The sequence below is a fragment of the Chamaea fasciata genome, unplaced genomic scaffold, assembly GCF_029207755.1.
Source record: "Chamaea fasciata isolate MVZ Bird 193981 ecotype frontalis unplaced genomic scaffold, bChaFas1.0.hap1 SCAF_20, whole genome shotgun sequence".
Classification (NCBI taxonomy): domain Eukaryota; kingdom Metazoa; phylum Chordata; class Aves; order Passeriformes; family Sylviidae; genus Chamaea; species Chamaea fasciata.
This window is the reverse complement of record NW_027094105.1, coordinates 10,375,294-10,400,876: the sequence shown is the minus strand read 5'-3', so window position 1 is coordinate 10,400,876 and position 25,583 is coordinate 10,375,294. Positions and strand designations below refer to the sequence as shown.

Sequence of the window (25,583 nt, the reverse complement as noted above, 5' to 3'; positions counted from 1 at the left end):
GCGGTTCCGCTTCCGGTTCCGGTTCCGCTTCCGCGCCGCCGTTCGCTGCGGGCGGGCCGGGCCGGGCCGCGGCCATGGCGCGGAGCACGCTGTCCTCCCGCTTCCGCCGCCTTGACATCGACCAGTACGACGAGAACCGCTTCGTGGAGGAGCCCGAGGAGGCGGCGGCGGCCGAGCCCGACGCCAGCCCCGAGGTGGAAGCGCTGCTCAGGCAATATCCTTTGGGCCGGGGGGGGGAGTCCCGGGGACCGGCCGGCATCGCCGCTCGGGCCCGCGAGGCGCGGCGCAGCTCCCGGTTTGAGTCCTTGACCCGCCGCCGCACAGGCGAGGCGCTCCGGGCCTTCCACACGGCCATCCGCGGCTCCCCGGGCAGCGGCAGGAACGCGGCCATGAAGGTAACGGCGGGCGCCGGGAAGGGACGGCGGCACCGCCGCGGATCTGAGCGGCACCGCCGCCGTTCGTCAGCTTGTGCTGCCGTGGGGGATCCCCGGGTGCTTACCCCTCCTCCTTTAACCCCAAAACTGGCATGGGGGATCCCCGGGTGCTTACCCCTCCTCCTTTAACCCCAAAACTGGCATGGGGGATCCCCGGGTGCTTACCCCTCCTCCTTTAACCCCAAAACTGGCATGGGGGATCCCCGGGTGCTTACCCCTCCTCCTTTAACCCCAAAACTGGCATGGGGGATCCCCGGGTGCTTACCCCTCCTCCTTTAACCCCAAAACCGCTCATCTCGCTTTCAGAAATAACCCAGCCTGGAGCACGGCCATCTCTTGCCAAACACGAGTCTCGGGATCGTTCTCAGCTGTTCTCGTTCTCACATTTCTCTCTTTGGTTGTCTTCCCAGGAGCAGGCCCAGGGAACGATGCTCAAAGTCCTCACGTCTTTTAAAAGCAGTGAAATAGAACAAGCGGTGAACTCCTTAGACAGAAACGGCGTTGATTTGTTAATGAAGTACATTTATAAAGGATTTGAAAAGCCAACAGAAAACAGCAGTGCAATATTACTCCAGTGGCATGAAAAGGTACGTGCTGGGGCACTCCTGGCTCAGCCACGCTCGCAGGGGCCTGGTCAGTGCTTTCGGGAGAGCCCCTGAAGAGAAGCAGGTGATGGCAGGGCCTCATCCCTGAGGAGCTCAGTGTTTCCTTTCATCTTTGGTCTCTCTGAGCCTGCACTCACAAAGCCTTTGCCTGTATTTCAAAGCTTGCCCTGTGCCACGGGGAGAGGAAACGTGGCAGGGGGTGCAGGGCCCCCGCAAGGAGAAGGGCTGGGAGTGGAGATGTGACTGGGTGGAGGCAGCTGCAGCTTCCTCTGTGGCCGAGCTGAGGGGGCTCAGGCTGCCCCAGGTCTGGCAGTTTTCATCAGCTGAGTCACAGGGTTTAGCAAGAGAGGATTTTGAGATCTCCAGAGATTCCATTGGGGACCAGCAGGGGCCTCTTGTCTTTCTGAGGAATGTCAGCTGTGAAAGAGGGAATGTGGGATGTGTTCAGCAGCTGACTGTGGAGCCTTCTTCCCTGTCTGTGACAGGGCAAGGCCCATTCTGGGTTGAGGCACATCCCTGGAGCAGCTGCTGGGTGCCACTGCCCCTGGGCAGGAATCCAAGTGAAATCTTCCTCCACTGCAGGGGTTTTAGCTGACGCCCTGGCTGTCAGTGCTCCTGGGAAAACTGATCCCAGGGAATGCTGCAGCTCCTGTGCTGGTGTCATCTTCCCAAGGTGCAGAGCTTGTTCCTGTGATGTAGCATGACTCCAGCTATTGGCTGCTGTCATCAGCTTTGCCAAGCCTTGACAAGGGAGGAGGGAATTTCTCAGGATAGCAAAGAACATGTTTCTGCTTGTTTGTTTGTTTTTTCTTTTTTTCCTGTTGTTTCCACTGAGGTGCTTTCAGGTGAGTATGGGTGGTGCTCCCAGCGTGGGAGGTGACACACCACCACCCTGACTGGTCCTCAGAGCATGTAGGGACAGGAAAGGAACTCGTCCTCTCTGCTGTGAAAGGAGCAAGGCAGGTCTGAGTAGGCTGGGCAGAGATGAAGGCCTGGCAGGATGTGTGGCTTGCTCAGAGCAGAGTCAGCTCAGTGGTAGTACCAGTCTGTCCTCTGGTAGCTCAGGAACATTTACCTGCCTGAAGCACCTGCCAGTCCTGCTCCGGGTGGGTGCTTTGCCTTGGTCCAGTCGTGATCCCAGCGCCGTGTCTCACTGCTCTGACACCCCTGTGCTCTACTGGATTGTGGCTGCAAAGTAAACGCCCCCTGTTCAGCAGTCAGCTTAAATAGCCATTTTTTCATAATCACCTCCACCTTCTAGACTTCAGAAGGAAACACTGTTCACATTGAGGGACACAAAGGAAACTGAAGCGAGCTCTTCCTCCTCCTCAGGGATAGGGGAGGTGAGGCATTCTGCTCTGCCAGTGACATGCAACTGGAGCCCTCGAGATCCAAAAGAGGGTTAGATTGTGGAGAATGTCAGTTTCTAGCTTTGGAGAAGAGCCATAGTCCCTCCTGTGGCTAAACTCTTCAGTGTTTGTTCTGTGTGGGACGTGGTGACTCTGTAACCTCTCTCCTTTCCCACAGGCACTGGCAGTGGGAGGCCTGGGCTCCATAGTCAGAGTTCTCACAGCAAGAAAGACTGTGTAAAGACTGTTAACTTGGACAGAGGTGGCGGTCAGGTTTGGACTCAGAAGAAGGAATGAGCTGAAATTACACTGGTCCATCTTTATTAGAGATTGCAATCTACTGAAATCCTACAGTAACCTCCTCTTGGAATGCTTTTAACCTTAAAGGTGGGGGAAGAGTAAAGGTGTTCCTGCATATTCCGACTATCACGTATAGGAGCCAAGACATTCTCCTGCTCCCTTCTTTAACAGGCAGAGAGAAGGCACACTCCTGCCTCCTGTTACTGTAAGTGAACAGGTGTTTCAGATGCTGCTTTAGCCAGGTGTGGTGATACAAGCTCCCGTGTGTCCTGCTTAGTCCCAGGGTAGCAGTGTCTGGGCTGAGATCCTGCAGCTGAGGGTGGGAGAAGGGCTGTTGGAACGTGTGGGTGAAGGACTCTTGGACTCTGGGGTTGGGTTAATGTGAAATGAAGTGCCTGCTGCATCAATAAAGTTCTTGGATCACATGAGTTAAATTTATTTTCAGCTAAATTGTAAGTCTGACACTTACTCCAAAGCAGGCCTGCAGTAACCCAGTCCAAGCCAGTGTCCACCTTTGTAGGACTGCTCCTAACTCCAGCTGCTTAGAGAATTGTCCTCAAATCTAACTGTGTCCTGGATGTAGGGAGTGAGACCAAGCGCAGCTGTTCCAATCCAGACTTCTAAGATGCAGTGAATAGAACACATAATCACCCTGGGTTTGATTTTTATATTCTTGTCCACACTATAAAGTTGAGAAGACACTTCAGAACGTGTCCTCTGCCTGCACCAGAGGTGTTGCCTGTGCTTTGCCCAGGCAGGACAAGACTCCTGGATCCCTGGCTGTCCCCACATCCCTCTGCCTTGGGCAGGGCTTCCTGCCCTTTGGCACCAAGGAGCAGCTGCTCAGGGAGCCCCAGCTCCACCCAGTCCTTGCTGCCATCAGCTGCTCAAAGTGCAGCAGCAGCTGGGCCTGGTGGGAGGTGATTTTGGAAGCAGCAGTGCCACCTCACTGTGGCACAACTCCCCGTGAGAGGCCTTGGTGGCACAGCTGGCACACCCATCCTCACCCTGGGCAAAGGTGGGGTTTGGTCACGCTTTAAAAGTCAATTCTAAATAGCTATAGCATCCCTGGGGAGATAACCAGAACTATAAAAAGAAAGAAATCAAGATTAGGGGTTTGATCCAAAATGTATTGCACCACAAATTTCATAGTGTTTCATCATACAATCCATATTTACAGCATAGAAGGAAAGAAATCCAACGGTGATAGAAAGGATTATGTATAACCACTGTTCTGAGACAAGGGAAAGTGCATTAGCTTTTTAATACATGTATACACACCAGTCTTGCTCTGATACCTAACAAAAATTCAACACTTAAGAACTAGCTTAGGGTAAGTTGATCCTGTATGAGGATTTGGGATCTGAAACTGAAGTTGTTAGTGAATATTTAACCCAAGATTTTACTTTGTCACTCTGTTCCAGGCTGCCTGTCCTGCTTTCCTTACTGTTCAGCAGTAACCTTTGAAGCCAGGATCAGCATAAACCAAATAGTCATTCTGCAGGGAGCAGGGGAGTCCTGACCCCTGGTCCCACAGAAAAGGGGCAGGGCAAAGGGACATTAGAAAGGAAAAGATCTCAGAGAATAAAATCTTCCCAGAACCAACAGGGTTATTCCACCCCGCTGTATCTCAGTAGAGAAACAATTGAAATAAATATACTTTTTGATTGTCCATCTTCACACTAGAGCAAGGGTGGACCCTTCCATGCTCTATCCTGTCTGGAAGTGCCATGAATCTGGTTACTAAAGACTCTTTGGACAAGCTTTAGCGTACCAAAAACTTCTGTTGGTTTTCTTAACTTCAGACAAATCCAACCTGGCTCCAGGCTGAGGAGCATCACCTGTGCCCAGTGACAGCTCCTGGGAGTACCTGTGTCTGGGGTGGGGCTGTCTGGGACTCCAGCAGGGTCTGGATCCTCTGGATCAGCACATTCATCTCCACTGGAGAAAGCTTGAATTATCCTGAATATATTTGAGAGAAGCATGAACTTCCTTCTAAGAGAATTCCCAGAACTGCAGTGTGCTCACTGAGTTCCATACACATTGAGGTTTTTGGAAATAGGTCTCAGTTTTCAGAAGTCAGACTTGGTGCTGCTTCCCATTTGGATCTAGATTTTGCAGTGATAATAACTCTGGGCAAAATTGTGCTTCCAGGGAGGAGGCACCACTTTGGTCCCCTTTCCTTTTTGCATTAAGGAAAACAACCACAACTTGTTCACTAAGAGTTGAATTTTGCCCTCAAACCCCTCATGAACAGCATTTCTTTTACCATAATAGTCAGGACACAGTTATTAACATACTCATAACAGTTTTTAAGCATCAGCATTTGAAGTACAGAAAACCACAACCAAAGAGGCAGATCCTGGTTATGAGGATTTGCTGCTAGCAGACTTGGAAGAAAAAAAATGAATCAAAGTGTTTAGTACCAGCATTCTTCACCCTTTGTCACTAGATTTTTATTTTTTATTTTTTTAAATAAAAGGTATTTTTTAGTGTGGATTTACAATACCTGGAACTCAGCTTTAAAAATTTAAAATGGTTTCCTACCCCTTTTCCCACTGCTAACAACCCATGGAACAGGCTAATGGATTAGTTTTAAAGGCGACTGAGGATTAGGTACTATAATTAAGACCATTTTAAATATTATTTTTCTTTAAGAAAAGTAAAATCAGACAACTCTAAAGTTGTGCTCTCAAATTAAATAATCATCAACATGCAGCCTTGAGGACTGCAGGCCAGGATAAATGCACCTTAAATTACACAGTGATATGAAAAAATGCCAACCGTTAGTTATGTCAGTATTAGAAGGCAAGGCAGAGTTCTTTTTTGGTTAAAGCTCCTGCTCCTGTCCTGTGAAAGGCTTTGCAAACCATCCTACTCTCAACACTCTTCTGCCAACACAATTTTCATTGCTGGCTTCCCACAGCCAGACAAGCAGCTTTTCTGCACCCAGAGTCACTGGGCTCCAGCACCCTGGAACAGCAGCTGGAATCACCATCCCAAGAGCCTGAACTGGCAGCCCTGCTGTCAGCGAGGTCCTCAGAACCCTCTGGTTCCAGAGGAACCCAGGAGTGATGAGCACAAGGAGCTGCTCCCATCACAGACACCGAGGTGGTCCCCGACTCCAGCCCAGAGCTGCTCAGTCTGTAGTGAAAATGTCTCCTTGCACAGCATTAGTTTTGTAAACAGAGCCAGAAGTTCTTGTACAAAATACTGCAATGACAGTGATTAAGACACACCTGGAGCAGTGTGTTCAGCATTCTTTTCACAGAAAGAAGTGCCTGGATGCTGCCTGCCACCTTCAGGTTCCCTTAAGGCCACAGAGTCCTTGGGCTCGAGATAGAGGGCCGGATGCTGCCTTTGGGAGATGGCTTTGACCCAAACCAGGACATCTAGGACACAACACACATCACACAGGGTTCACACTCTGGAGATGGGTAAAAGAAGTAATATGGTACACAGCCACATTCTCATCATTTGATGGAGAGACCTGTTTATAAATCAGAATGGTGCAGACCCCAGACTGAAGAAGTGGAGACAGCTTCACACAATCAGATCAGGAAGGAACAGCACCCACTTCCCACAGGTGAAAATGACTGAAGACTATACTTTGTATATACCTTTAAAATAATTTCAAATTAGAACTCTACAGTCACTGAAACACAGTGCCTTTAGTCATTGTAGCATTACAGTGCTCCCTGAACCAGACAGTGAGGAAAGGGACAATTCCTGTCATGACTGCATGTGGTCAGCTAACATTTTAATAATAAATTACATTTATTATTATAGTGAACATTTTGAACACACTTTTCCTAATCTCCCAGCATCTAGGAATTTTCATTGTCTCCTGGGAGTCCCAGTAGAGACTACATACGGCACAGAACCCTTACCTTGTACTCCAGAGTTTCTTTGAGCATGTTTTCTTCCTCTTGTGAAAAATTCAGCAACACAGACACAGCTTTAATGAGATGGAATGCCTGAAAGAAACCAGAGTTATGTTGCTTATGATGCTCTTGGGCTTTGCACTCAGGACTTTGGTGCAGCAGACTTCTGTAGGTCTATCACAGATGAAGTCTGCAGACCAGCAACCTCCCATTATTCCCAGTTTCAGTGGCCTAGGATGGCATCTTACTGCTGTGTTTCCTGGCTTTCTGTTCTTTAACAATTGTTTTGGAGAAAGGACACAAGTGGGGACCTGGTTAATCGGAGTAGAGAAGCAGCCTGGCTCCTGCTTTGAAAAGTGGTTGAAACCACCATGAGGCAGGAGAGATTCTTGTCATTTCAAATACACACCGAGGCACATGAACTCCACGGTCTAACTGGGGCACAGTGACAGAGTCAAGCACTCGGGATACCAGGAAATTGTACAGTTATTTCTTTACCTTACCCACTGACTTGCAATTAAGTGTTTTGTTGGCACGACTTTCTAACTTTAACACAACGTGTGGAGAACAGGAAGGAGCTCCAAATGCACAAGGAATTACCTCTTACAGACCAATAGCAAGTGATTTCTCTTTTTCCTGTTTTTTCCCTCTTCCTGAAATGTACAGCCATTCTAATTTCATACTCCATACGCTTTTCAGAGCAGTGTAGAGGGAATCTCTTGTAGATGCAGATCTCTAACACCCAGATGTGACTACCTCCTAAAAACTCACATTTCGCTTTCATGCAGTTCACAGTAGTCTGTACTTCCAAACACGTTGCTGTCAGCTATTCTGTTTTATTGCCCCCACTGTACACTTTTTAATTGTAAAATTAAGGAATTGGCATAAAGTGTCCTTGGGAGGTGACAGGTGACAATTTCTAGAGAAAGACAGCTATAGAAAGAGAAGTGGCACCTTTACCTCAGACTCCCTGCAGGACATGAACTTTAGTACAACATGTTTGAGGTACTCGAAGTTTATCTCCCTCGAGTCATTCAAGTCAGAGTTGTTGGTGACAGTCACAGAAGCATTAGGCACTTCAGAATTTGCACGTAGCTCAAGTACCTCACTGTCAGGCCTTATTTTCTACAAAACGAAACAAAAAAAACACAGAAGAAAAGAGAAGTACATTGCAGATGCTGTTAGCTTGACACTGGGAGGGGTCTGGGTTCAGGATATCTAAAGAGGGTTGTACCCACAGGTGGGTACAAAGTGGGTGTCAACAGCTTCTCATCCTTCATGGGGTCACAGCAGAGAAGTGTCTCCAGCTCTCTCTACACTCCAGGACAGGAGCTGGTTGATGTCACTGTTCCAAACCAGCATGGAACTGGCTCCATGGTGGAAACTATCCCTTGGTAATTTTCTGCCATCACTAACCTGCTCTGAGCCTTTCAAACATGGGCTTTCTTCAGAATAATTTTCAACATCAGAGCAAAAATAACAATTTTTAAAGCTCTGATATTTTTTTTAATAGATTTTTTTTTTTCTTGGAGACATAAGCCATTGCAGAGAGATGAAAGGGGAGTTAGCAGTCAAGCTTTTGGAATGATAGCGCAAGTATCTGCCAGCAAGTGCCATTGGAAGAGACTGAAAACACACAACCCTTACCAGCTCCTTCTGGAGAGTTTTCTTGAGTTCTGTCATTCTTTGCTGAAGCTGCTTTATTATCTGCAATCACAGCAAAGGAAAGTTTAACACAGTATTCATTGTCAGGACCCCCAGGTACTGAATGAAATAATTAACCAACACTGACAGCTGTGAAGAAGCAACCTGACAGCCTTGCCTTGCCAGCTGCACACAGCAGCAGGCATGTGACAGGACACTTGGGCTTTCATGTGACAGCACCGTGGAACCGAACAGAATTCACACAAAAGGGCTCTGCAGGAAAGCTGTAAATAGTATCATTTGGTGCATCTTTCTGCCAAAATAGATCAGGATTCACGCAGCTCTTGCTGCAGTTTTTATTCATGGTTGGTAGATACCTGTGCAATCCAGAGAAAAGCGTTTACTCACAGTGTACTGGATTCAAACTGGACAGGCCAGTCCTTTAAAGGTTGCACCATGGGCAGAACCAATTACTCAGCTTCCTAATTAAAAGGGGAAAGACTACCAGCTGTTTCTGTTCACCTTGTTTTTCTCAGCAACTTGCTGTTCCAGCTCTCTGTTATCCTTCTGAAGCTGAATGACATCTGCAGCTGCCACCTCTCCGTTCTGTTCCACCACAGAGTTTTCTGGAGAAGGGAGGTGCTCATTGTTCAAGGCCCTCGTCGACTCCTCCAGCTCCAAAACCTATAAAAATAAACAGTGAAGCGGAGAGAGATCGTGACATTTGCAGCCCAAGAACTCCCCAGGGAGAAAGCCAGACTTTTCTTTGGTTGTCCAGGCAGGACAGAACTGGGGGGCTCCTGCACACCTCCCTCTTTTCCTGGCAAGTCTGACAGAATGGATTTGCAACTGCACTCACATTTTTCTCATGCTCTTTGGCCAACAGGCACTCCTGTACCTGCAGCTTCAGCTCATCAATTTCTTTTCTTGCTGTTTCCTCTTTCTCCACTGCTTGGCTCTGACTTGCCTCTATGTCCAACTGTAACTGATGCACCTGCAGCAAGGCAGCTTCATGATCTGGGAAAGGAGAGACCTGCTCAGTATCAGTGCTGCACATCAGATGGGAGATTCTCATCCATTTTGTCTGCCATGAAGACAGAAAGCCAGGGGAGAGACAGACAGAAGAGAGACTGTCCAATTGTTAGTGAACTATAAACCATTTTGAAAATTCTAAGAGATTAAATATGGAAGAGAAATCTAGAAAAATACACTCTGCCAGGCAAGGCCAGAACTAGAGACTGTACTTAAAGTTGTCTGGGATACAGTGGACTCATTTGGTCTAACCTTGACTGAGTTGGTTCAGCTCTTCCTTCTGTTTTAGCAGCAGATCACATTTTTCATCAATCAGCTGATCTTTCTCCTTTATTAGGGCATTCAGATGTGAAACCTTCAAAGCAGAAAAACAATGAACAGAAGTGAACATTAAAGACATAAAACAGGAAGAGGGTGTGGAAAGGTCCAACATCCTTCAGAGGCTCAGCAGGCCTCACCTCCACAATGCTGCCCTCAGTTACAGGCACTGAAGTTAAAACTGGAAGAGCTAAACCCTCCTTGGTTTCTGTGCCACAGGCAGCACATGGCAGCTGCCAAAGCCTCTGAGCAAAACAGGACATGGCCTTAAACCCCTTCTATTTGTGCCCAGCAAGCACAGATCTACAGCAGCCCCAGAAGAATAAAGAAACCAAAAGATGGGACTAACTCCAGTCAAACTTGCTCAGCTGACAGTTCCTACTTTAAGCAAACACAAGTTCACATTATCCACTGTTTTTTACAGGAAGAGCAAAACAAGACTACCTAGAACTGACATTTGGTACTAGATATGAGCTCCTCCCTATGATGAAATGTACAATTTTACAACTGCTGTGTTCCAGAGGAGCCCAGATGTGACACAGGCACTGAAAGGAACTAACCAGAACAAACAGGCTTCTTCAAAAGAATTTGCCAGATGTCAGAGGCTCCCAATGGCACTGAGACAGTAACACATCAAAGATTACAGGGCTCTGAAAGCCTCAATTTTACTGAGGCAGCCACTGCTGTCTCACATGCTGTGGATTTGATTCTGACCAATGGTCTTGAATATTAGGATAAATAAATCCAAACCTAGTCTGCTCTCTGAAAGGTTGGGACGTCTCAAATACAGTTTTTAAACAGTCCTTATTAACCAACCTGCTGTTGCAATTCCTCTCTCTGTTTCCGCGTTTCTTCCAATGCTTTGGCAATTTCCACACTGACAGTTTCTCTGCTGCTCATCTCACTCTGTAAACCAGAAGTAATTGAGAGGTTATGTGAGACAACTAAATCAAGTCAGTCTCTCATCTTTAACCCCAAATCTATTAGGACTACGTTTATGACTGTTCTGACACACTACAGTTTCCAAAGGAGTCAGGTTTGTTTTACTGACTGCTGCTCTCTGCATGTGGAAGAGCAACACAGAACTGATGTAAGAACCCAAACAAACCCAACGCTTACAAACAGCTACAACAGATCTTTATTCCAATTGTGCATCCAGGAGCAGCTATGGAAAAAATTTCAACCAACTAAAATTACAGTCAAAACTGGATAAACTGTAAACACCCAACTAATTTAAGTTTTTAACTTTTTGCTTTGAACACTGCGAGTGGAATCTCACTTTGAACCATTCTGTATTCACCACTGCTACCAGGATTTCCAAGCTCTTCACATCCCTGACAATATACATATTACTTCTGCCTGATTTAGGCAGACCCAAGCATTCTGGTTCAGAAAAGGATCAGCCCTTTGTAATGCTTCTCAAACACATTTCTGCTGAGCACCAGAGATGATTTACAGCTCCAAGTACCTGCATCCTGAACGTAACAGGCCCCCAAGCACTGAATGTAACCCACTGTGCTGTTTACTGCTCCCCAGCCTCAGCTCTGTCCCAAGACAACGTCAGGACCCAGTTCAGCCCGTACCTTCAGCCTGTTCAGTTCAGACTCTTGTTGTTTTAAAGAACTCTCATACCCTTCTTTGCTTCCCTTGAGGTTTTCATTTTCCTGTTCCAACTCACTCTGTAAAATAAAGACTGGTTAAATACGGAGTACAATGATTCTAATGCTCTGTTTAAACAATTAAAAACATCTAATGCTTTGCTCATATTTAGTTCCTCAAAGTATAGTATCTTCTATAATGATGCCAGGAGTACTGAATAAGAACATTCAGACAACAAGCAAGGTCTACAAGCTGTGTTGAAACCATGTTGTGAAGACTCTCACAACCCACCAGACAGTTTCTGTACTTACAATCCTGTGCTGAGTTGTTGTTTTATCCAATTCCAAAGCTTTTTCAAGAGCAGCAATCTGAGACTCCAGCCCAGTAACTTTCTGTTCATACTGATCTTTCTCACTTAAAATCTGTTGCTGCAGTTGATTTCTTTCATCCTCTAGATCAGTTTGCTGAAGGGAAATAAAGAGAACCACATTAATAAAATGGTATTTTGACATCATTCTGACAAGATCAGACACCATTCCATGAGACACTCTCAAACTAAGGAATATTATTCCTTTGGCAGCAGTGTCATGTACTCACAGACCAGAGTTAGGAGACAAACAGCAAGAAAACAAACACTTGAATAACAAAACAGAGAATTGATTGTCTCTGGGGGTGCTGAAGACTGTTCTGTTACTGGTCGGTGAAACATGCAGGAGACTCACCAGCTTCTGAATCTTCAGATCCTGGTCAGCAGCTGCTTCTTTGCTCTTTTTCAATGTTTCCGTTGCAATCTGTAGTTTCTCTTGCAGTTCTTTATTCTAAAATTACACCATGAATTAAATTCCTTATCCACCGGCATCTATGTTATCAAAAAAAGTTTGCATAATACAGAGTGGCCCAGGAGGGGAAGGTAAATGTTAAATCCCTGGAACCACAGGGATCAAAGAGGCTGCCAATTTGACAAGTGCTGGTTTTAGGAATTCTTCAGCACAGCACTGCCCCAGCAATGCTTGCACTTGAGCTATTTGTTTCTTAGTACAGGGAGGATCTGCACAAAACCTCCATCTTCCCCTCTAGGCCCTCCTCCTCCCATGCAGTGGGGAGATGCCCGGAGACACTGATCAATTATTCTCCTTTCAGGACTAAATGTGCAGCCTCACCTTTGGCTGGGAGTGCAGCGAGGGGAGGGGGAATAGGGCACAGAGGACTAAGAGAGTGGGAATCTGTGGTGAAATTAAAAACTCCTCACCTGTGTTTCCAAGTGGTTCACGGCCTCGCTGTGCCGTGTTCTGTCTGCCAGGGCCTGCTGCCTGCTCTCCTCCAGCCTCTGTTCCAGAGCAGCTTTCTGAAGATTACATTGAGGTGAAGAACACCAGGAAGGATGGACAAAGACATAAGTTGGTGGGGTAATTAAAATTTTCCTTTTCATTTCGTTAATAAGGTCAAACTAAAATGGGACAGAATGTTTTAATGTCTCTTTATGAACTTTAAACTGCCTTGAGTTTACTAAGCCAAGTCCTTTTCTCACAGCAACACTGAGGTGATGCAACTGTAGGCACCCTGACCAGGGAAGAGCAAACATCCCCCTGTCTCCCCAAGACACAGCTGGGGAAACATTGCTCCAGGCTGATTCTGAGCAGGAGCAGCAGTGCTTGAGAAAGAGATCAAGAAGCACTGAAAGAAAGGGGATTAACCACAGCTAAGTTTCTGCTTTCAGCTGTTGTTTAGCACTTCTGAGGCCGAGGTTTTCAGCATACAACATTCTGTTTGCACACCTATGTGCAAACAGTTCCCCTCCCAGCCCCACTGCCTTACCAAAGAACAAGGAAAAGCTTTCACTGTTCTTGTAAGGATTAATTAAACTCCCAAATTGTTCCACCTCCCATGGGGATGCTAGAAGGCTGCTCTTTTCCTTCTAAGCAGTCAGATGCAGTGCCCCAGGCAGACAATGCAGAAAGGCCAACACAGACATCTGTGCAGGATCTACACAAACAGGCTCAGTGTAGCCACCCACATGTTCTGCCCAGCAGTGTGCCAAAACACACTGACAGGACAAATGTGGCCTCTTTCAGCAGCTTTCTTTCCATGGGTGAGAAGAAATGTAAGACCTAAAAAACCCAAAACAAACAATTCACCAACACTGTACTTCCAAGCAGCCTTTAACTGTGAAATTACCTCTTTGAGCAGCTCCTGCACATGTTCATCTCCTGACAGATTTCTTTCTAGCTTGTTTTCCAGGGAAGACACCTTTTCCTGCAGCTGTTCAGTAAGTTTATCTCTCTCAGAAAATTCAAAAGTCATCTGTGAGGATGAGAAATCACAGCATCTTTTTTGTAATGAAGCTTTCAGCTAAATCTGTTGTGGTTTGACTTTTGGAAATGCCAGGAGGAAGGAAAGTCTTATTTGAAAGGACAATATGATCCTGGAACACTTTCTAGACATCAAACTTCCACCTACACAAAGGTGCACATTACCCAAATGTGCACCTTTACACCAGCAACAGCACATGCATCTGAAAGCATCTCACCTTTTGCTTCTGTTGCTCATATTCCACCTTCAGAGATTCATGCTCCACTTGTAACATTTCCAGTCTCTTCTCACTACCAGAACCAGCCACTCGAGCCTAAACATTTTGAGAAATTACTTACTTTGAAACTTAAATTTCCAACACCACATAACTGATATCTAATCTAACTTCTGCAGATATGGAGCTCTTTGAATCAAATCTCACTTGGCTCAAACTTACATTTTGCAAGTCTACAGAAAGCTGCTGAATGACAGATTGTAGCTCCTGTTCTCTTAACTCCAGAGCAGTGATCTTATTTTCTGCATTTGTCTCAGCTGTCATTAGTTCATCTCTTCACAGAAAGAGAATAAAAACAAGTGACATACCATTCCAGAAAAATAATCTTTAGCAGATAATTCTGCTGCTTATAAAAAAGGATTAAGCATCAACAAAATTTTCTTGTCCTAAAAGCAGCCACCATCATCAATCACTGCTTGATTATTCATTTTAAAAAAAAAAAAAAAAAAAAAAACAACCAAAACAGTTAAGCATCCAAACTATGAAAAAAGGAAATAATTTACAAAAAAAAGTATTACTATCATTGGCTGGCATTTACATCCCCACGGCCACAGCAGAGGCAAAAATTCAGTCAGGTCGCTACGCATATAAACTCCAAAGAGACAGAACTGAGCACCAAGTGAAAACACAGGGGAAACACATCCACTGCTCCTCTGAAATCCCCAGCTCCATACCTCCGAGCCTGCAGCTCCAAGAGCTGCTGCTGCAAGTCCTGGAGGTCCCTCCTGAGGCCCGAGGACTCGCTCCTGGCCTCCTGCAGCTCCGCCCTGGCGTGGGTCAGCTCCTGGGCACGCGCCTCCAGCTCCTGCTCTGCTCTGCTCAGAGATTCTTCCTTTTTCAAAAGCTGAACATTAGAAGATCATCTTTGGCATTACAGATGACCAGTAACACAAACCGTTTCACTGAAACTTGCCTGTTTCACTGATTTGTGGGCTGAATTAAGTGAGATAACCAACTCTGTAATATTGTGTTCAGTACCTACTGTTAGGATTTGGACACTAACCAAATCTGTGTACAAGCATAAAGGTTGAAAAAAATGAATGCTGGGCTACCACTAACTTAACATCCTAGTAAAAATTTTAATAAATGAAAAGTTTAAAATATTCTTACCATGTGTTTAACTTTGGCAATTTCCTGCTGCTGAAAGCCCTCCAGTTCATCGATTTCATCTCGTTTTTGGAAAAGGTTCAAACTCTGCTCTCTCATTTCTTGTAACTGTGTTTGAAGCACTTTCTTTTCCTGATAAATGAACAGAACCAAAGGAAAATCAAAGGCATGCTCATGTCAAGTTACTGGGAGTTTAGGTAAACTCTCTGGGAAAGAAATCTTGCCATAGAGCTCCTGATGGTGCTCCATATAGAACTAGAAATCCTTTCAGATTCACATCACAGTACAAACTACCAAACTTCAAAAAAACATAAAAAGAAATCTGAATTCATTACAATGCCACCAATGACCATCTAAACTGAACTCTTAAAAATGGACAGTGTTCCACCTTACAGAAGGACAGCTTTCCCACCACAACCCATCATTCTTTACTTCCCCGCTGAAAAGTAAAATCAGAACGACCTCCCCAAGCATTTTAACAAAAAGCAAATGATTGGCCTCTCTCACTGAACAAAGACCAAATAATAAAAAGGGCTGAACAGAGTCGAGTTCTGATAGAGTTGGAAGTGTGCAAGATGATGTTTGCAAATACACACTACATCCCCCAAGAAAAACATCCAAGGTTAATTACCTTCTCAACTTGACCAAGTTTTTCCATCCACTCCTGTACAAGAAAGAAAGGAGAAAAAAGATTTGAAATCCATTTCTAGACTTTCAAGGACAGCAATTATGGTTAAAAGAAAAAAAGAATTTGTATTATTAAGAGATACTAAGCTTCAGTAATGATTAAAAAAAATAATCCACAGCAATACAGTAACAGCCCATGCTTGAGTAAGGGCTGAGGAATCATTTATGCTACCCAAATACACAAGTTTTATGCAAGTAAAAGAAATGTGACAACAGGCCTACTGCCATTGAATCTTATCCAAGCACAAGCTTAAGCTTTCATTAGGAATTTTTGTGGGCTCTTGTTAAAACCAGTCGGAACAGTCTGAGCAGTGGCAAGTCCTGCACCATTCCTGGCACGGAGCTCAGCACTTCCTCCTTCCCTCAGCACTGGCACACTCACACCAAGTGCTGAACAATTATTTTAATTAATAGCAACACCTCCTTAAAGCATCAGGGTCATGAGAGTCAAAAGTCCTGCTCAAGCTCTCTTACCTTGTCCTTCTTCTCCAAGGCCAAGGCCATTCCTTCAGCCATCTTGGCTCGACTGGCCTGATGAGCTTCATTCTGCTCCTGGAACTTCCTCATGGAGGCTATCAACAGACAACCACCAGCGACATTAAAAACTCATCTTTTAAAATTGTTTCTCACTATTCTGTAAGTTATTTATAACTTTAAAGAGTTCTCCTGCAAGTAATTAGCCCCATCTTGACTGTAGCACTAGCGCTGTGCTACTCATTCCCTCGTGCTGCTTGCACGCTGGCCAAGAGCCAAAGCCAACAGCAGACAGGAATACTGCTCCTTGCTGGATTAGAACAAAGCTGAGGGTTTCTAAAAGGTCCTTCCAGCATGTTAGCCCCAAATTTGGCAGAAGGAGTACAATAACAACTTTGTTCAACACACTGCTGCTGCTTTTTATGCTGTAAATAAGGTAACAACCCGTGTTCTAACTGTTCACAGTACAGAGGTGCACAGCTTGAAAGGAAATCACTAGCACACCTGTACACCAAACCTCTTTCCTTCTAACCACAGCAAGTTCCAACTCGACTGAACAAAAAGGAAAAAAATAAAAATACGTACAATCCTGATGCTTTTCTAATGCATTTTCAAGCTTCTCTTTTATCTTCTGCAGATTTCGGATCTGATCAGCATAATCTTGTGTGAGGAGGGAGAAGAAGAGACCAGGAATGGACAGACATTGGGGAAGGACATTTTTAGGGTAACACAAAAATAAAAAAGAAAAATAAAAGGAAAAAAAAAAAAAAAAAAAGAAAAAAGGATGAGTGGCAAATGACAATGATTTTCTCAATCAGAAAATCATTCCTGCTGAGGAAAACTTGGGTGACCACAACAATGAACACAAGCAAATAGTTCTGTACTGTCCACAGGGTTGGCACAAACAGAAGGGCCTGTCCCAGGGGTGTCAGTCACACAGACAAGAGCAGAACCTGAGAATGAACAACTGTCCCTCCCTTTTCACTCCATCCCAGGACAGTGACATATTTAACTCTGTTCAGGAAAGGTGTCTGGCACTGGAGGGTGCCAGGAAGGGTTAACTCATGGCCATGGCATCCATTTGCTCCTTGTTCCAGTCCCACAGCACTGCCCTCAGCCTCACTCAGCAGGACTGACACGGGAGGCAGGGAATAAAAACCAAAACAGAGTACACACACACCCTGGAGAAGTTCCTGTACTGTGGAAAAGAGGATTTTCTCACTGTCTGGTTGCCTGCATGAGACTCCTGATACTCAGAGCCTCCATCTCTTGCAGTAAGCCCCAGCCAGGACTTTTAAGTTTACCTTGAGCAAGAAGATGAACACCTGGGCCTTTCAAATTCGATGTGAAATAATTTTTGAAGCCTATATTTTCTTGAACTGAACAGAAGCCCAGTAAGTCTCCAGAATAAATTAAAATAATCCTGATCTGGCTATAACCTTCCCTAATTTTCCAAGGCCTCTCATGAGCTTTGGGAAGCAGCAGTATAACACAGTTCAGCCTGGTCTCCAGTCTCCTACAACAGGGAGAGCATAGAGAGCAGTGCCAGCCTTCACTACAGCTTTACAGAACAAGGGACTAGAAAGAAAAAAGCCTCAGGACTGTTTTAGGCTGAATTCTTTGTTTCCTCTTCATTTCCCAGCCCACTTCTTTAAGGATGGCACTGTGTTACTGTCAACATCAGAAAGCTCAGGCCCTGTGAGAAACAAACCATTACACAAAAGTGGGGACAGACATTGTTTGAAACATGGGACAGAAAGCTATCCCAGCTGCTCCAAGGAATCACATAAATTGATTGCTGAAATCAGCAAATGCCCAGTTGCCTTCATAAAAAATTAATGATACTGGATGCTCCCTTGTTGTCAATGAACAGGGCTGCTACAAATCAATTTTCAAAAGACCCTAACCCCATTTACTTTTAATAAATTAAACCATGTAAATTCAAAGGAAAACACTTCCTAAAGTAACAAGTTTTATATGTATCAGGGCACATACCAGACAGCTTCACCTCCAGTTTTCTTATTTGTTCATTTCTTCTGAACAACTGGGATGAAAGATCCTCTCTGGAACTGCTTCCATCAGAAGCCTTGGGAGAAAAGCAACACCCTGTAACTTACAAAATTTAGAAAAAGCGACCCTGCCATACGTTAAGTCTGGGATAAAAACCACTCTCCTGCCTAGGAAGAACACTTGTTTTTCACATAGGGGGGAAAATTGCACTAGCACAGCAGAATGTGTAAAAAAATGCTGAAGAAGAAAACCAGCAAGGGTTTAATAGTGCCAGGCTGCCTGTTCCCCAGAGCACAAGGCTTGGGAAGGAGCTGGGGCTGGGAACTGTTTGTCCAAACTGTCGCTGAGGAGAGAATGGAATGACTGAGGGGGAGGAAGTCAGGCTCTGCAGCACAGGCACCAGGAAAGGTCAAAGAGAGAATCCCCCAAATCAAAGTAATTAGAAAAGAAGCAGTAATGCTTTTCAGGTGGAATAAACTCACTGGAGCCCTGATGCAGCAATCTGTCCACACAAAGTCTGCTGCATAACTGACTTATGAGTCCTCTGGTGGTTTTTGCTCCATAAAAATCAATATCAGAGCACTTAAATGAACATTGATAAAACAACTAATTCTTGGAGGTTTTCTGAAAACCACTCAAGACTTCAGTCACTGCCATTATTTGTTTCCTGTTCTACAAACTTGCAAGATGGCAAACAGAACTTCTACATGAGAATTTCTTAAGTGCTAAAGAAAAAAAAAATCGGAAAAACACAAGACTAATATATATCCACTATAAAATGTATTTAAACATTAGGAGCTCCAGCTTCCTGCTTAACAGAACTGAAATTTCAGCTGAGCTTCAAAAAAATTATTTAAAGCTCAACTGTGTAAATAATTTCTGCACTCTGCAGACAGAAACAAGACCTGCTGCTGGCTCTGCAGTGGGTCCTGCTGGCTCCAGCAGTGGGGTGACACTGCCTTAATCCAGGCTTTCAAAAATGTGACAGCCAGCCATGCAGGGCAGAGGTGCCAGAGCATTCCAGGGTTGCATTTAACCCACACTCTCCTGGAATTCTACCACTCGTTTAAACAACGTTTTATAACGAAGGAGAGGAACTATAACAGTTTTGAGTGCAACAACACTGCACATGTTTTCAGCAGAGGCATGAAATGCCTCAGGTAGGAAGAGCACGAGGAAGCCAAGAGGTAAAATGAAAACTGGCCAGCATGTGGCACAGAGAAGCTGAGGCTGTCCCATCCCTGGAAGTGTTCCAGGCCAGGTGGGACAGGACTTGCAGGAACCTGCTCTAATGGAAAACGTCCCTGGCCATGGAGGGGGTGGATGAGCCTAAAGGGCACCTCCCACCCAAACCATTCTAGGATCCTGTGCTTCAGAAATTAATTTTACTAACACATATCTTACATGCAATTACAGTTGTATTCAATATTTAATGTCTGTTTATCAATGTTTTGTATTGAAACAGCTTTGTAACTCACGTTTACAAGAGAATGGAACCCTCATGGCAACTGCTATGCTTAACAAACGTTTTCTCTTCAACATTTAAGTTCACTCCCGCTAATGATACATTTACGCATTAAGAGATACACGTACAAAGACACCACAGCACCTACTCAAATCACACACTAGACTTAAAATGGTTGCCTGGAAAACCGTAATAAAAACACTGTCAGAGAAATGAGATCTCAAAGCAAGGTGTAACTCACAAAGTCGTCTCCGGAGTCTGCTCCCACAGACGTGATCGATTCCCTGCTCACAGACCTGGGGATGCGGGCGGCTCCTCCGGGCCGGGGAGCCACCGCTGCCTCCTCCGCGATCTTCTTCTTCAGTTTGGCAAACATTTTACTGCTCCACAGCCCCCCAGGTCCTTTGGAAAGCCACGACCTCCGACGTTTAATACACTGACGCTCTGGTCTAAAGTGTCCAAATGCTGAGACTTAATTCTGAGCCTCATCCACTGGGTTACCGCGTTTCTAATGCCATTAAAGCCCTCAAGGCCTGGCAGTACCTGAAAATCAAACAGAAATGGGTTCCACACTAAAAACTCCCACCGGCATGAATAATTTAAAGGTAACAGAAAACCTTTTAGCATCGCATCTGTAACAACACGTTAAAAAATCGGGTCTCCCGGAGCGGAATCAGTTAAAGTCCCAAACCAACGGCCCCAAACGGCGGCGGGGCCGGGCCCGGGGAGCGGGAGGGTCCCCTCAGCCCGGCCCCCACCCACACGCCAGGGAGGCCCGGCCCGGCCCGGCCCGCGGAGGCTGCTCTGCCCCCAGGCATCGAGAGCCTGTCACCGCCGCTCCCCCGCGGCCCCGGCCCGGTCACCCTCTGCCCTCACCTCCCAACGTCCCCTCGCCCCTCACCGCCCATGCCCGGCCGGGCCTCGCCGGTCCCGCGGCCGCCGCCGCTTCCCCGGACACCGCCGACCCGGAAGAGCCGCACGGGGCGGAAGCGGCGCCGGTTCCGCTCCGCCCCCCCGGGCCCCTGGCTCCGCCCCCCCGGGCCCCGCCCCGTCAGCTCCGCCCTCAGCGCAGCCCCGCCCTTCCCGCCCCGCCCTCAGCCCCGCCCCGCTCCTGCGCCGGCTCCTCCCTCAGTCTGGCCCCGCCCCGCTCCGCCCTCAGCCCGGCCCCGCTCCGCCCTCAGCCCGGCCCCGCTCCGCCCCCAGCCCGGCCCCGCTCCGCCCCCAGCCCGGCCCCGCTCCGCCCCCAGCCCGGCCCCGCTCCGCCCCCAGCCCGGCCCCGCTCCTCCCTCAGCCCGGCCCCGCTCCTCCCGCCGTCCCAGCCTGCAGCGGACCAGGCGTCTCGGTACGAGCGTTTACCACAGTTTATTGACAGCACAGTCCGCCGGCGGGGCCGGAGCGGCGGCGGCCGGGACAGGGACAGCGAACGGCTCGGACACGGCACAACCGCGAACACCGGGCGGGAGCGGCCCCGGCGCGGCGGGGACAAAAGCGAACGGAAATCTGCTCTAAAGTCTCTGGCCAGGCTGGAAAGGCGGTGACGAGCAGGACGCGGGGCTGGCGCTCGGTCTGTGGAACCCGCCCGGCCCGGGTGTGTCCGCTCCGGCGGGGACAAGCGGCAGGGCCCAGTTCCATCGCGGCTTTTGCTTCTCCCCGCAGTGTCCAGCGGTAACACAAACACGCTTCTTCCCTCCCCGAACAACGGCAGAGTCGCTTCCGGCATCACACTGCTTTGGCGATTACACATCCCTTGCAAAAAAAGTCCATTTGCTCCAAAAAAAGTTTATTTATATATCTCTATATATTTTAAGGAAAATATCCGTTTTTACCAAAATACGATATACAGGCACACAGCTGTAAAATAACTTTAAACCAATTCACTATAAAATTACTTTTGGTAATAAATAATTTGATTCTCAGAGAGGCAAAAGGCTCCCTGTACCGCGGCAGCCGGGCTGCCCGAGGCACGGTCCCTCTGCATTCCCAGAACGCTCCCGAACACTCCCACCTGCGCTCCCCTCGTCCTTCTCACTGGGCCGTGCCCAGGCCAGAAGTAACTTGTGCTTTTCAGCCTGCATGAGGCAGAATCCTGCTCCCAACAAACCAGTTCAATGGCAGAATGACAATAAACGCGTGCCGAAAGCGATCTGTGAAGTCAAGGGGGCAGATCCTCCCAGCAGGGTTTATCCTGGAAGGAGCAGCTGCTGGGACTGGGCTGGTGAGATCTATTCTGCTCTGGGGCTCCTGCAGGCCAGCGAGCTGTGCTGGGGTCTGCTCCCAACGGGAATGAAACCAGGAACAAAACATCTGTGTGTGCATCTGGGCAGAATTCAGAGACAGTCCTTAACCAAAAAACATGTCAGATTCAGAAATCCTGAACTAGCTCTCCTCAGTCTTGGCATAGTAATGGTTTAGACAGGAAAACAAAGTGGCTGACTGTCACTCCTCAATCTAATCAGTTACGTGTATCCTCTGCTCTGTTGAGCAGATCTCTATTGGTCTTCAAAGCACCTGAATACATTTGGTCACAGAACAGTATTGCTCTAAAAGTCTGGTGTTACAATATAAGAGAGCCCTTTCAGGAGTGTATAATCTGCTCTGGAGAGCTTTGTCCCAGCTGCTGTGTCCAGTCTGACCTTACACGGCGCACAGAGCAGCTTCCAGCTCTCTGTATTAATTTTTTTTCCCCTTGTTCATATCACTGTTCCTGCCTGCAGAGCTCCCTCAGCCCCAGGAGCAGCCACAGCCACCTCAGACCAGCTACCAACACCCCCACGACTGAGTGAGCCTGCTGCACCACTGAGCTGCACTCACAGTTACTGAGGAATCAAACACAGGTAAAGCTTTTACAAAAAATCCTCAAGACAAAACAGTTGTTCAGACAGATTCCAAGATTTTTAGCTTTGGGAAGGAGCAGACTTGCAGCACAGCATGGTTACAGGACACGGGAGGTGGTGAGGCAGGGGAGGTGCTTCCTAACTCATGCCAGGGATGGGCTATGGAACAGCACTTCCATCCCATCCGTAGGGGAGAAGCCTGACCAGAGCTACTCACATTGTAGCTTTTGAAGATGATTAATTGAAGCCAAATTTCCTGTTGCCCCCATCTATTTCCTATGATCCTTTAAAGACACCTCTGCACATCTCCCTGGGGAACAGTCTTGAGGGGTTCAGTCAGTCTCGGCTTGACAGACATCATTTTGATGAACTACTCAAAGAAAGGTGCTGAAACTTCTCAAGAATGCACTCCAGGGAGCAAGTCCTGTTTGTGCAGCTCATGGAAGTTAGTGCTTCATTTAGCTGGAGCACAAAGCAAAATGACACATCACATCCCAAGAGGAACTAAAAACCAGAGCATTAAAGACACATAACCCTGCATTGCCCTATCACTGTTACTTTGAGAAGTCAAAGGGGAAAAAAGGCAACAGCAGTAACTTTGGCAAGATGTTCCAAAGCCAGTTTGAGCAGGAGCACAAACCTACTGTGGGAGCAGGATTCGTCTGAGCACACCATATGCAGGGAGTAGGGAGCCAGGCAGGAGCAGTCCTGTAAGGACACAGCTGGTCCAGTTCACCTTGTCCTCTCAATGTATTACATGCAGAATTTACCCCTTTAATTTGGCATTGCCTGGTGCTGGCAAGTCTTCTCCGCTAATATAAGCAATAAAGATACATGGAGAAAGGGAGAGCGAGACAAGAGGGAAGGCATCAGGCCTGAGAAGGAAAGGATTTGTTCTCTTCTCACTTAAAAGTGGTTCAGTCTTTGCTTCGCTTCCACACTGAGGACTGCGAGATACAGAAACCAGATTTTCTTCAGTACACACAAGCATACACCGAGAGGTACCTACGACCATAGCACAGAGCACACAGTAGCACAAGTTTAGAATGACTTAGCTCAAACAAGACAAGCTTTTACTTGGAGGGGAAAATATCAACATTTTCATCTTGAATGCAGTTCTTTGGGTGGGAAAGAAGGGGCTCAAAATCCAAGACCAGACACTCATCCTAGCTACAGCTAGAGCAAACAGAGGGTATGAGCCCTCTCCTTACACAGTACAATTCCATACTCCTCCCAACACGAGTGAAATCTTTATCTTTGACCGTCCCAGCACTGGACCTTCCAACAAAGATCAGCAGGTAAGAGGAGAATTAGGAACCTCAAGAATTAATTTTTGACTTGGACAGCCATTGCTGCTAAATTCAACTTCTGAACTAATTTTCAAGGCCTATATTCTCCTCCTACATTCCAGGTTCTTCGGGGCATTTTGTAAAAAGTGCATTCTTCTCTGATGAAATCTACATTGGCAAAAAGCAAACAGAATTTTCTCGAAGGGCTGCAAATGGTAGAAGCCTCTCAGGTCACAAGCAAGGACTCCCCACGTCAGCCTGGCTAAACAAGGGTGAGGACCACCAAGGCTTTCCCAATCAGTTCACAAGCAACGTCCCAGAGATTCACCAGCCCACACAAGTGGAATCATCATCATCATCATCACTCCTATGCCTGGAAACATCATACTTTTTTCTTTTCCACAGAGATGGAAACAAAATAAGAATAGCTTCATCAAAGCAAAAGCTAAAGCAAAGCAAAAGCATTTGGTTGGAAGGCAGTGAGCTGGGGAAAACTCAATTCCCTTTTTCCATGCAAGCTGAACACTGCTGGTAGAGGAACAGCAGGCAGGGCAAAGATAACCTGCCTCTCACTCGCTTCTGCATTAAAGGCTTCCTGCATCTTTAGCCTCCACATACAATCCCACATTTTAGCAACTGGGAACCTCCTACCAGGCAGAAAGGGAGGGATCAGCTTCACAGTAAATACATGGATCTTATCACTGTAATACATACAGGGGTACCCATTCCCCTGGCTAACTAAGGGCTCCTGTACCTGGAATCAGTTATCAATTACTGCAAGGTCCAAGGGCAAGTCCCTGGAAACAGCAAATTACAGTGGAAGAAGAGCCATAACCTTTAGTACAACCACAAATGATCTGCAGCACCTTGTGGAATACACCCAACATGGCGTATGTGTGTATATATAAATTTTGTATCTAGACATTGTAGTGGTTCATTCTTTTTAATACATATACAAGTACCTATACATATATACATATTTACAATTTACACCAGCCAGTAGATGTATGTGTACTGTACATACACACACAAACGCCGAGCACACACATGCACACACACGAACACACACTCGTTAGAACAGACTCCACAGCCCGGGAAATGAAGTCCTGCCAGAGTCCAAAGAGCAGCACCAAGGGGGGGTCTCAATGTACCAGCTTCAAGACTGCTTAGGACAAACACAAGCATTCACAGGATTTTGTACACTTGGGAAATAAAGAATGGATGGTGCGAGCCTCAGCCCAGCCACAAAGAACCTTCATGCAAACTCCCCAGCTACACTGCAGCCATTCCCACTGTTCCACACTGTGCTCCCTCAGCAGAATGGATCCACCAGTGCTGCTCTGGCTGACCAGATCACACCCCAGGTGATGCTCTGCACCCAGGATTGCCACGATACTACAGCAGTCACCAAGTTCTGCACTGTTTCCACCTAAGCACAGAGGCATGGCTGGGGTCCAACAAAAAGCACAGGTTGGACTTGTCCTCTCACTTCTTTTCTAGCAGCCCATGGAACAGTGACAATTTGCTTTTCCATTTAATAGTGTAAAGCATCTCCATTCCCTCATCCTTGCTTGCCCTGCACTGCCTGGAGATCCTCTAGCTCTGTAGGGCAGGCAGTGCAGTCCCAAATGAGCCAGCCAGCACTCTTCCCAGCAGGCACAAGAGCCTTCTCCAGCCAGCCCTTCCCAAAGGCCACTGTCCTCCTGCAGACACCCACACTGAGCTCCTGGGCTGGGGAGCCCTTCACTGCTCCTGGTTCCAGGGCAGGACTGAGCCATGGGGGGGACATGCAAAACATCCAGGGGGTTATGGCAGCTCCCACTTGGTTTCACCTGCAAGGGGAACATCAGCACCTCTCCTGGGGCACGGGGCTGTGGCACAGCGGGGTCAGACACACGAGTGACAGGTACAGCACTGTACAGGACATCCTCTCAGCTCCTGTCAGGGAGTGGTCATGCTGTGGGAGCC

The 25,583-nt window shown here is 46.9% G+C and overlaps 2 protein-coding genes across 5 annotated transcripts; one reads left to right on the top strand and one right to left on the bottom strand.

Moving 5' to 3' along the window:
• Positions 1 to 22: 22 nt before the first annotated feature.
• On the top strand, positions 23 to 3,116 carry ARPC5L (actin related protein 2/3 complex subunit 5 like). The gene is made up of 4 exons (XM_066201232.1): positions 23 to 215; positions 324 to 395; positions 845 to 1,021; positions 2,567 to 3,116. The coding sequence occupies exons 1-4, from the start codon at positions 75 to 77 to the stop codon at positions 2,627 to 2,629; spliced, it is 453 nt and encodes a 150-aa protein (XP_066057329.1). The 5' UTR covers positions 23 to 74; the 3' UTR covers positions 2,630 to 3,116.
• A 681-nt stretch (positions 3,117 to 3,797) lies between these two features.
• GOLGA1 (golgin A1) lies at positions 3,798 to 23,233 on the bottom strand. Of its 4 annotated transcripts, none has more exons than XM_066201201.1 (23): positions 20,849 to 23,233; positions 19,734 to 20,035; positions 18,013 to 18,103; positions 16,603 to 16,677; positions 16,018 to 16,115; positions 15,488 to 15,520; positions 14,860 to 14,988; positions 14,424 to 14,593; positions 13,912 to 14,023; positions 13,693 to 13,788; positions 13,341 to 13,466; positions 12,415 to 12,510; positions 11,888 to 11,983; positions 11,477 to 11,629; positions 11,150 to 11,245; positions 10,383 to 10,472; positions 9,501 to 9,603; positions 9,076 to 9,233; positions 8,739 to 8,900; positions 8,220 to 8,279; positions 7,533 to 7,697; positions 6,579 to 6,665; positions 3,798 to 6,080 (listed from the first exon to the last, which is right to left on the bottom strand). In XM_066201201.1, exons 2-23 carry the CDS (start codon positions 19,866 to 19,868, stop codon positions 6,000 to 6,002), a joined length of 2,412 nt encoding a protein of 803 aa, XP_066057298.1. In that variant the 5' UTR covers positions 19,869 to 20,035; positions 20,849 to 23,233; the 3' UTR covers positions 3,798 to 5,999. The 4 variants fall into 4 exon arrangements, with proteins under 4 accessions (XP_066057298.1, XP_066057297.1, XP_066057300.1 ...); XM_066201200.1 differs by lacking the exon at positions 20,849 to 23,233 and adding an exon at positions 20,394 to 20,467; XM_066201203.1 differs by lacking the exon at positions 20,849 to 23,233 and adding an exon at positions 20,394 to 20,467 and having other exon boundaries at positions 14,424 to 14,581.
• Positions 23,234 to 25,583: the final 2,350 nt, after the last annotated feature.

What these genes read in the sequence shown, in the direction of transcription:
- ARPC5L (XM_066201232.1), top strand. Translation starts at nt 75, where the DNA reads ATGGCGCGGAGCACGCTGTCCTCCCGCTTCCGCCGCCTTGACATCGAC. An exon ending in TGGAAGCGCTGCTCAGGCAA is followed by an intron (nt 216 to 323) that starts TATCCTTTGGGC and finishes CGCCGCCGCACA; the next exon opens with GGCGAGGCGCTCCGGGCCTT. An exon ending in TACTCCAGTGGCATGAAAAG is followed by an intron (nt 1,022 to 2,566) that starts GTACGTGCTGGG and finishes CCTTTCCCACAG; the next exon opens with GCACTGGCAGTGGGAGGCCT.
- GOLGA1 (XM_066201201.1), bottom strand. Translation starts at nt 19,868, where the DNA reads ATGTTTGCCAAACTGAAGAAGAAGATCGCGGAGGAGGCAGCGGTGGCT. An exon ending in ATGAGCAACAGAAGCAAAAG is followed by an intron (nt 13,467 to 13,692) that starts GTGAGATGCTTT and finishes TCATCCTCACAG; the next exon opens with ATGACTTTTGAATTTTCTGA. An exon ending in GAGAGGAATTGCAACAGCAG is followed by an intron (nt 9,604 to 10,382) that starts GTTGGTTAATAA and finishes TCTGCTTTGAAG; the next exon opens with GTTTCACATCTGAATGCCCT.